Source organism: Scyliorhinus torazame, chromosome 2 (genome assembly GCF_047496885.1).
Source record: "Scyliorhinus torazame isolate Kashiwa2021f chromosome 2, sScyTor2.1, whole genome shotgun sequence".
Taxonomy (NCBI): Eukaryota; Metazoa; Chordata; class Chondrichthyes; order Carcharhiniformes; family Scyliorhinidae; genus Scyliorhinus; species Scyliorhinus torazame.
In genome coordinates this window covers 39,198,735-39,210,077 of record NC_092708.1, presented here as the reverse complement: position 1 = coordinate 39,210,077, position 11,343 = coordinate 39,198,735, and the positions used below count along the sequence as shown (strand labels likewise).

The window sequence follows — 11,343 nt, the reverse complement described above, 5'->3', positions numbered from 1 at the left end:
ATAGACAAATTCAAAGATGCCAGACAATGCTTGGAATGCGAGCATCTTTGAATTTGTCTATATATATATATATATATATATATATATATATGTATGTTTCTGGAACATACCTCTTCATTCACCTGAGGAAAGAGCAGCGCTCCGAAAGCTAGTGACATCGAAACAAACCTGTTGGACTTTAACCTGGTGTTGTAAGATTTCGTACTGCAGTATAGAAGCCTGGAATAATGATCGAGAGATACAATTTTGATGCAGCCAGGGAATGCAAATAGAAAATAGTCACAGTCATGGCGATCGTGAAATTATCGGACTGTCCTAAATAGATACATGGAAGATAGGAGCAGGAGGAGGCCTTTTGGCCCTTCAAGCCTACTCCGCCATTCATCACGATCATGGCTGATCATCCAACTTAGCCTAATCCTGCTTTCTCCCCATGGCCTTTGATCCCATTCTCCCCAAGTGCTATATCCAGCCACCTCTTGAATATATTCAAAGTGTTGGCATCAACTATTTCCTGTGGTAATGAATTCCACAGGCTCACAACTCTTTGTGTGAAGAAGTGTCTACTTATCTCTGTCCAAAATGGTTTACCCGGAATCCTCAGGCTGTGACCCCTGGTTCTGGACACACCTATCATTGGTAACATCTTCCCTGCATCTACCCGGTCTAGTCTTGTTAGAATTTTATAAGTCTCTATGAGATCCCCCCCATATTCTTCTGAACTCCAGCGAGAACAATCCCAACCTAGTCAATCTCTCCTCATATATGACAGTCCCGCCATCCCTGGAATCAGTCTGGTAAACCTTCGCTGCACTCCCTCGAGAGCAAGGACATCCTTCCTCAGAGAAGGAGACCAAAACTGCACACAATACTCCCTGAACAATTGCAGCAACACATCCCTGCTTCTATACTCAAAACCTCTTGCAATGAAGGCCAACATACCATTAGCCTTCTTTACCGCCTGCTACACCTGCATGCTTACCTTCAGCAAATGGTGCACAAGAACACCCAGGTCCCACTGCACACTCCCCTCTCCATTCAGGTAGTAATCTGCCTTCCTGTTTTTGCTTCCAAAATGAATAACCTCACACTTATCCAAATTATACTGCATCTGCCATTGGTTTTGCCCACTCGCCCAACCTGTCCAGATCTTGCTGTAGGATCCCTGCATCCTCGTCACAATTCACCCTCCCACCTAATTTGGAATCATCTGCAAACTTTGAGATGTTACATTTTGTTCCCTCATCCAAATCATCGATCCTTGTGGTACCCCACTGGTTACTGCCTGCCAATTTGAAAAGGACCCATTAATCCCTACTCTTTGTTTCCTCTCTGCCAACCAGTTTTCTATCCACCTCAATACATTTCCCCCAATCCCATGCGCTTCAAGTTTGCACAATAATCTCTTATGCGGGACTTTGTCAAACGCCTTCTGAAAGTCCAAATATACCACATCAACTGGCTCCCCCTTGTCAATGGTACGAACAAAGAACAAAGAAATGTACAGCACAGGAACAGGCCCTTCGGCCCTCCAAGCCTGTGCCGACCATGCTGCCCGACTAAACTACAATCTTCTACACTTCTTGGGTCCGTATCCCTCTAGTCCCATCCTATTCATGTATTTGTCAAGATGCCCCTTAAATGTCACTATCGCCCCTGCTTCCACCACCTCCTCCGGTAGCGAGTTCCAGGCACCCACTACCCTCTGTGTAGAAAACTTGCCTCGTCCATCTACTCTAAACCTTGCCGCTCTCACCTTAAACCTATGCCCCCTAGTAATTGACCCCTCTACCCCGGGGAAAAGCCGCTGGCGGTACTGGTTACCTCTTAAGAATTCCAACAGATTTGTCAAGATAAAGATCCACCTGGTTCACTAAAGCTCTTTTGGGAAGGAAATTTGGTGTCCTTACTGGACAGGCCAATTTGATTCCAGACCTACTGGAATGTGAGGGAGTCTTAACGGCCCTCAGATGAGACCTAGCAAGCCATTTGTTGTATTAAATAGATGGCTTAAAACCACCTTCACCAGGGTAACTGAGAATGGACAATAAATGCTATCCTTGCCAATGGCTTTTTCACCCCGTTAATGGGAAAAGTAAATTTACCAGCATTTAGAATCCAAATACAGCCCGTTGACAATATATTAACATCCAAACAGATTAAAATCTAGTACAAATACACACACTAATTCAAGCACAATTCCAATGTTGGAATTCTAACTCAAGAACAGATCTGTCCTAATTAATAATAATAATTATAATAATCGTTTATTGTCACAAGTAGGTTTCAATCAAGTTACTGTGAAAATTTCCTAGTCGCCACATTCCGGCGCCTGTTCGGGGATTAGGATACAATTGCACTTAAAGTTACAGACAATGGGGTGGCAAGGTGGCGGTGATTACCACTGCTGCCTCACGGCGCTGAGGATCCGGGTTCGATCCCGGCCCTGGGTCACTGTCCATGTGGAGTTTGCACATTCTCCCAGTGTCTGTGTGGGTCTCACCCCCACAACCCAAAGATGTGCAGGGTAGGTGGATTGGCCACGCTAAGTTGCCCCTTAATAGGAAAACAAATAATTGGGTACTCTAAATTTATTTTAAAAACAATTGCAGACAAAAGATATTTTAAACCTGCTTAAGTGGATGCATGGGCAAAACTACTCAATATTGTGGAAAGGCTGCCCAGTGCTGGGAAATAAATATCAGATATTTCGGGCAGCGCGGTAGCATAGTGGTCAGCACAGTTGCTTCACAGCTCTAGGGTTCCAGGTTCGATTCCCAGCTTGGGTCACTGTCTGTGTGGAGTCTGCACGTTCTCCCCGTGTGTGCGTGGGTTTCCTCCGGGTGCTCCGGTTTCCTCCCACAGTCTAAAGATGTGCGGGTTAGGTGGATTGGCCATGCTAAACTGCCCTTAGCGTCCAAAAAAGTTAATTGGGGTTACTAGGTTAAGGGGGTGGGATGGAGGAGGTGTGTGCTTGAGTGGGGTGCTCTTTCCAAGGGCCGGTGCAGACTCGATGTGCCGAATGGCCTCCTTCTGCACTGTAAATTCTATGATTCTAATACAGTCACATCTCTTTTGAAATACAAGCAGAAACTGCTGGAAAAACTCAGCAGGTCTAGCAGCCTCTGAGGAAAGAGAAGTAAAGTTAATGTATCGAGTCCAATATGACTTCTTCAGAGCTCTTTTGCTCAGGGAACATCCCTTTTGAGGGTTGGTTTAGGAAAGTTGGGACAGGGGACTTCCGGGTGCGGCGATGACGAGCTAAGTCGCACGTTTCGGCAGCTCCCGGTGGAATGGACTTTTGGGCTCTTAATTGGAGCCCCATCGGCAATTTTAACGGCAAATAACACTGCGGTAATCCAGAAGGGAATCCCCCCTGGACACGGATGGAAAAAAGAGAGGAAAGTAGCCGGATTGCGGTGGATCCTCAAGAGCAGCGGCCAGGAAGGCAGGCACAAAGCAAGATGGCGTCGGAAGGAGGCAGTTTAATATGGGGCCCTGACCAACAAGGGTTCCTGCGGCGTTGCGTAGATGAACTCAAAAAGGAGATGAAGAAGGAGCTGTTGGCCCCGATATTACAAGCGATTGAGGGGCTAAAGGAGGAGCAAAAGACCCAGGAACAGGAGCTTCGGGTCGTGAAGGCAAAGGCTGCTGAGAATGAGGACGACATACAGGACCTGGTGGTGAAAACGGAGATCCACGAGGCACAACACAAAAGATGTGTGGAAAGGCTGGAGGTGCTGGAGAACAATGCGAGGAGGAAGAACTTAAGGATTCTTGGTCTTCCCGAAGGTGCAGAAGGGGCGGACGTCGGGGCATATGTGAGCACGATGCTGCATTCGTTAATGGGATCGGAGGCCCCGACGGGTCCGCTGGAGGTGGAGGGAGCCTATCGAGTTATGGCGCGAAGACCGAGGGCTGGAGAAATTCCTCGAGCAATAGTTGTGAGATTTCTCCGATACAAGGACAGAGAGATGGTCCTCAGATGGGCCAAGAAAACTCGGAACAGTAGGTGGGAGAATGCGGTGATCCGCGTGTTTCAAGATTGGAGTGCGGAGGTGGCGAGGAGGAGGACAAGCTTTAATCGGGCCAAGGCGGTGTTGCATAAAAGGAAGGTCAAATTCGGAATATTGCAACCGGCAAGACTGTGGGTCACACATCTAGGGAAACACCACTATTTCGAAACGGCAGACGAGGCGTGGACATTTATTGTCGAGGAGAAGCTGGAGTGAGCGGGCCAGAAAAAGAACGTTTGGGACAAAAGTGGGGGGGGGGGGGGGGGGGGGCGAATTTGTGGGAGGAAGGGGGGAAAAGGGGGAAGAGAAGACTTCCCAGATTGTTAAACCTGCGACCCTGTAACTTCTCTCTCTTCCCCATGTCGTGGGGGAGGGGGTGAGGGAGGATGAGGAGCTGTGGGCTCCGGCCATTGGGGGCGGGGCCAAAAGGGGAAGCGCGGGCTTTGTTCCCGCGCTATGGTAATCATGGCGGGAACAGGGAAGGAGGGGGCCTCGCACAGTGTGAGCCGAGGTCACGGGGGGAAGCCGAGGTCGGCCAGAGTTTGCTGACTTCCGGGAGCAACATGGGGGGTGCAATTACGCTAGCTTGGGAGCTAGCGGGGGGGGGTTAACTGGGTTGCTGCTGCTGGGGAGAAGGGGGAGCTGGTAAGGGTGGGAGGGGGGGGGGGGTTCGGGGCGCCGCCTGGGGGGGATACAGCTACGTGGGAACCGGGTGAGGAGCTGGACTGAAAAAGGAAATGGCTAGTCGTCAAGGGGGGGGGGTAAAGAGCCCCCCAACCCGGTTGATCACGTGGAATGTGAGAGGGCTGAATGGGCCGATTAAGAGGGCACGGGTACTCGCACACCTAAAGAAACTTAAGGCAGATGTGGTTATGCTTCAGGAGACGCATCTGAAGCTGACAGACCAGGTTAGACTTCGCAAAGGATGGGTGGGGCAGGTGTTTCATTCGGGGCTAGATGCAAAAAACAGGGGGGTGGCCATACTAGTGGGGAAGCGGGTAATGTTTGAGGCAAAGACTATAGTGGCGGATAGTGGGGGCAGATACGTGATGGTGAGTGGCAAACTGCAAGGGGAGGCGGTGGTATTAGTGAACGTGTATGCCCCGAACTGGGATGATGCCAATTTTATGAGGCGTATGTTAGGACGAATCCCGGACCTAGAAGTGGGGAAGTTGGTAATGGGTGGAGACTTTAATACGGTGCTGGACCCAGGGCTGGACAGATCGAGGTCCAGGACCGGAAGGAGGCCGGCTGCAGCTAGGGTGCTTAAGGATTTTATGGTGCAGATGGGAGGAGTAGATCCCTGGAGATTTAGTAGACCTAGGAGTAAGGCGTTTTCGTTTTTCTCCTATGTACATTAAGTATTTTCATGAATAGATTTTTTTGTTTTGGGAAGGGCACTGATCCCAAAGGTGACGGGGACGGAGTACACGGCTATAGCCATCTCGGATCATGCTCCACACTGGGTGGACCTGGAGATAGGGGAAGAAAAACAACAGCTTCCACCCTGGAGAATGGACATGGGATTATTGGCAGATGAGGGGGTGTGTTTAAGGGTGAGGGGGTGTATTGAAAGGTACTTGGAAATTAATGATAATGGGGAGGTACAGGTGGGAGTGGACTGGGAGGCACTGAAGGCAGTGGTTAGAGGGGAGCGGATATCTATTAGGGCACATAAAGGAAAGCAGGAGGGTAGGGAAAGGGAGCGGTTGTTGAAAGAACTTTTGAGGGTGGACAGACAATACGCGGAGGCACCGGAGGAGGGACTATACAGGGAAAGGCAAAGGCTACATATAGAATTTGACTTGTTGACTACGGGTAAGGCAGAGGCACAATGGAGGAAGGCACAGGGTGTACAGTACGAATATGGGGAGAAGGCGAGTAGGTTGTTGGCCCACCAACTGAGGAAAAGGGGAGCAGCGAGGGAGATAGGGGGGGTGAGAGATGAGGAGGGGGAGATGGAGCGGGGAGAGTGAATGTAGTGTTCAAGGCATTTTATGAAAGATTATATGAAGCGCAGCCCCCGGACGGGAAGGAGAGAATGATGTGCTTTCTGGATCAGCTGGAATTTCCTAAGGTGGAGGAACAGGAGAGAGTGGGGCTGGGAGCACAGATTGAGACGGAGGAAGTAGTGAAAGGGATTGGAAGCATGCAGGCGGGGAAGGCCCCGGGACCAGACGGATTCCCAGTTGAATTCTATAAGAAATATTTGGACTTGCTGGCCCCGCTACTGATGAGAACCTTTAATGAGGCGAGGGAAAGGGGGCAGCTGCCCCCGACTATGTCAGAGGCAACGATATCGCTCCTCCTAAAGAAGGAAAAAGACCCGCTGCAATGCGGGTCATACAGGCCCATTTCCCTCCTGAATGTGGATGCTAAGATTCTGGCCAAGGTAATGGCAATGAGGATAGAGGATTGTGTCCCGGGGGTGGTCCATGAGGACCAAACTGGGTTTGTGAAGGGGAGACAGCTAAATACAAATATACGGAGGCTGCTAGGGGTAATGATGATGCCCCCACCAGAGGGGGAAGCGGAGATAGTGGTGGCGATGGATGCCGAGAAAGCATTTGATAGAGTGGAGTGGGATTACTTGTGGGAGGTGTTGAGGAGATTTGGCTTTGGGGACGGGTATATCAGGTGGGTACAGTTGCTGTATAGGGCCCCGATGACGAGCGTGGTCACGAATGGACGGGGGTCTGACTATTTTCGGCTCCATAGAGGGACGAGGCAGGGATGTCCTCTGTCCCCGTTATTGTTTGCACTGGCGATTGAACCCCTGGCCATGGCACTGAGGGTTTCCAGGAAGTGGAGGGGAGTACTTAGGGGGGGGGGGGGGAGAGAAGAACACCGGGTATCTCTGTATGCGGATGATTTGTTGCTATATGTGGCGGACCCGGCGGAGGGGATGCCAGAGATAATGCGGATACTTGGGGATTTTTCAGGGTATAAACTGAACATGGGGAAAAGTGAGTTGTTTGTGGTGCATCCGGGGGAGCAGAGCAGAGAGATAGAGGATTTACCGTTGAGGAAGGTAACAAGGGACTTCCGGTACCTGGGGATCCAGATAGCCAAGAATTGGGGTACATTACATAGGCTTAATTTAACACGGTTGGTGGAACAAATGGAGGAGGATTTCAAGAGATGGGACATGGTGTCCCGGTCATTGGCAGGTAGGGTGCAGGCGGTTAAAATGGTGGTCCTCCCGAGATTCCTTTTTGTGTTCCATTGCCTCCCGGTGGTGATCACGAAGGCTTTTTTCAAAAGAATTGAGAAGAGCATTATGAGTTTTGTGTGGGCTGGGAAGACCCCGAGAGTGAGGCGGGGATTCTTGCAGCGTAGTAGGGACGGGGGGGGCTGGCACTACCGAGCCTAAGTGAGTACTACTGGGCCGCCAATATTTCAATGGTGTGTAAGTGGATGGGAGAAGGGGAGGGAGCGGCGTGGAAGAGATTGGAGAGGGCGTCCTGCAGGGGGACTAGCCTGCAAGCAATGGTGACGGCGCCGTTGCCGTTCTCACCAAAGAAATACACCACAAGCCCGGTGGTGGTGGCTAAATTGAAAATTTGGGGGCAGTGGAGACGGCATAGGGGAGGGATGGGAGCTTCGGTGCGGTCCCCGATAAGAAACAATCATAGGTCCGTTCCGGGGAGAATGGATGGGGGATTTGGAGCATGGCAAAGAGCTGGGGTAGTACAATTAAGAGATCTATTTGTAGATGGGACGTTTGCGTGTCTGGGAGCGCTGACGGAGAAATATGGGTTGGTCCAAGGGAATGTATTTCGGTATATGCAATTGAGGGCTTTTGCGAGGCAACAGGTGAGGGAATTCCCGCAGCTCCCGACACAGGAAGTGCAAGATAGAGTGATCTCAGAGACATGGGTGGGGGACGGTAAGGTGGCGGACATATACAGGGAGATGAGGGACGAGGGGGAGATCATGGTAGATGAGCTGAAAGGGAAATGGGAAGAACTGGGGGAGGAGATTGAGGAGGGGCTGTGGGCTGATGCCCTATGTAGGGTAAACTCATCGTCCTCGTGTGCCAGGCTTAGTCTGATACAATTTAAGGTGCTACACAGGGCGCATATGACTGGAGCGCAGCTTAGTAAATTTTTGGGGGTAGAGGATAGGTGTGCGAGATGCTCGAGAGGCCCAGCGAATCACACCCACATGTTCTGGTCATGCCCGGCACTACAGGGGTTCTGGGTGGGGGTGGCAAAGGTGCTTTCGAAGGTGGTGGGGGTCCGGGTCAAACCAAGCTGGGGGTTGGCTATATTTGGGGTTGCAGAAGAGCCGGGAGTGCAGGAGGCGAGAGAGGCTGACGTGTTGGCCTTTGCGTCCCTTGTAGCCCGGCGCAGGATATTGTTAATGTGGAAGGAAGCCAAACCCCCGGGGGTGGAGACCTGGATAAACGATATGGCAGGGTTCATAAAGTTAGAACGGATTAAGTTCGTGTTAAGGGGTTCGGCTCAGGGGTTCACCAGGCGGTGGCAACCGTTCGTCGACTACCTCACAGAAGGATAGAGGGAATGGAAAAGAAGTAGATAACAGCAGCAACCCAGGGGGGAGGGGGGGGGAGGAATCGGACGGACTCTCAGGGATGTTATTGTTTATGTATAGGTATTTGGTATATGTAATTGTATATTGGATTGTTGGATTGTATTTTTGGAGAGTATTTATTTTGGACAAGGCAGTTGCCATTTAGTTTTGTTTTTTGTTTTTGTTCATATATTACTTATTTATTTGTTTAAAACTGGCCACGGTTATTTATATTGCTTTATTGTTGTGTAAAAGAAACACTACATATTGTTATGTTTGGCCAAAAAACTTGAATAAAATATATTTTTTAAAAAAAAGGAAAGTTGGGACAGGAAAAGGGAAAATTTACTCCATGTTAAATAATGTAACAAATTATGGAGCTTATGGCTAAGAATGCAAGTCCCCAGCATCAATACTCACCTTGCTGTGTAAAGATTAACACAAAGCAATGGCTCTCACCCGCAAGTGCTCAATGGTAAATGTGGCACAAGTCACAATGAGCATGAAGGTCTCAAATTTACTTATTTTTGTACTTTTTTCTCTTAGAATGGGAGAAATATTGATAAAAGTATATATATAACAAAAGATGACTGAGGCAAAAGTAATAGCTAAATTTATAGGTCTCTAATATTATATATTGCTAACCATAAATGATAAATTAAAAGGAAGCTAACAGTTAATGCTCAAAACTCCACTAAATTACTTGTGGGTAGAACAATCAGCAGTCTGCTTTTTCAAAGGACTATTTTAAGAATCGCAATAACAGACTAGTGCACTTGCTGAAACCATCACTTTAGTTCCTCTATACGAAGATAAACAGGACTTGACCACAAAATTTAGTTTAACTGATCCTTAAATATGAACAAAAGCTTTTAAAATGTTGGCAATTAAGTTACTGTTCTGGTAGAGAAAATCTACAAAAGTGAACTTCAACAAATCCATGGCTCCTAAATATCAGTTTCCACAAGGAATACTGGGGATAACAACAATTTGCATTTTAAGGCACTTCACAGCAAAGTCATAAACAAAATTTGACAGACAAGACAATATTTGGGCGAATGATCAAAACGTTTAGTCAAGGGGGTAGGTTTAAGGAATGTCTCAAAAGGAGGAAAATGGTAGTGAGTAGAGGGGTTTTCCTGATATTGGCAGCTGAAAGCACGGCTGCCTAATGGTGGAGCAATTAAAATTGGAGATGCTCAAAAGTTCAGAATAGGAGGAATGCAAAGCTCTTTGGGGGGTTCTGGGGCCGAAAACTACAGGGAACAGGGAGGGGTGAAGACATGGGATATGAAAACGAGAACTTGCCTATCAAATGACATTATGTTCAAAGCCGAGACAGACAGATTTTTAAATCTGTAAGGGAATAAAAGGTTATAGGGATAAGGTGGAAAAGTGAACTTGAGGATATCAGATCAGTCATGATCTCAGTAATGGTGTTTAAATGTTAAGTGTAATATAAGCCTACTTGTGACACTAATAAAGATTATTACACTATAAAATCACATTAGACAGGTCTGTGAATGGGATTTAATTGCTCTGCATTTGTCCCCTTGCAAGATGAAATTAGAAAGACAAATTACTTTCTGCAGTTAAAAACATTAGTCTTTGTCTCCCAATTTCCATTCACTGATTTCTGTCGGGATGGAATTGTAAGTGGACATGGATCAAGGACAGACAAGTCGTTCGTTGGCTGTGATATCTGCCTGTGGGCGAGTGGATCTGTCAAACGGTGTGTCGCCTCACTTATGCAAAATGATCACTTGGATGGCCTACAGGTATGTTTGCTTGCTTCTGCAATTGATGCTTTAGCTTTCATTAATAATGGGACAGGATGGGAAAGTTCTGGTGAACTGATAGAATTAACAGTCCTTTTCTGAAAACGAACCTGTGCAAAGACATTTAACAGGACCAGTGATGGTCCTGCAATGCATCAGTATTCCACAATATTGTTTGGTGAACAAAAGCGTGAGATTGAGATAGTTATTTAAATTAGTCTATCAGGGTGGGACAATGAAAGGCTACATTTTTTTACTCACAGGGAAAGGAAGGAAAAACGAATGGGTGTTTGGTGGGAAATTCCACGGGAAGACTATAAGCAGAAGTCCAATATTTGCTTGAATTTCTGGGTAGACGATTGTATTTTAACACAAGGAAATGCATGAATGTCACATGTGACATAACCGGGGGAACCAAAATATCAACTGTAAACATTAGACACCATTTGAATCCTGATTGTGCACTATCATGTTGTACACTAAAATGCAAGTAATGACTATCTAGATACAAACTGCGTGAAGTACTCATTTTCTGCAGGACACTAACTCAACCAAAACTGATGAAGGAAACAGCTGATCCCACTTCCTGAAAGCAATGCCCCAGTGGATACAATGCTGATGACAAGTAAAAAATTAATCAATACTCACTGGTGTTTGAATCATCATGGCTCTCTGGTCTCGCATTGTTCTCACAATGTCCAATGGATACACTGGCTGATTGCACTCTATTAGACACATTGCTGTTTCCATAGTAATGAGAACTCCGGTCCGACCTATCCCAGCACTGCAAAACACAGTGGGGTAGAAATGAATTGCACTGGAATACAAAACCTGATTTATGCTCTTAAAATAAACGCTTTCTGGCTTTCCATCTTAAATCCCTTGCATTTCTTCTATGCTCACTCAGTCATTGGAAACATCAACTTTATTGCATCCCTTCATAATTTTAAACACATCATCGAATCACCATTAATATCCTCTGTTCTAATAGCCTTTCCCCAGCGAAAGCAAAA

The 11,343-nt window shown here is 47.5% G+C and overlaps 1 protein-coding gene across 6 annotated transcripts in view; it reads right to left on the bottom strand.

Moving 5' to 3' along the window:
- ptpn4a (protein tyrosine phosphatase non-receptor type 4a) overlaps positions 1–11,343 on the bottom strand; it is a 428,661-nt gene that overhangs the window by 6,739 nt on the left and 410,579 nt on the right. For all 6 annotated transcript variants that reach the window (XM_072470160.1, XM_072470166.1, XM_072470164.1 and 3 more), the window contains one exon: positions 10,979–11,114. In XM_072470160.1, coding sequence (XP_072326261.1) covers positions 10,979–11,114 — 136 coding nt within the window. The remainder of the gene's footprint in view (positions 1–10,978; positions 11,115–11,343) is intronic.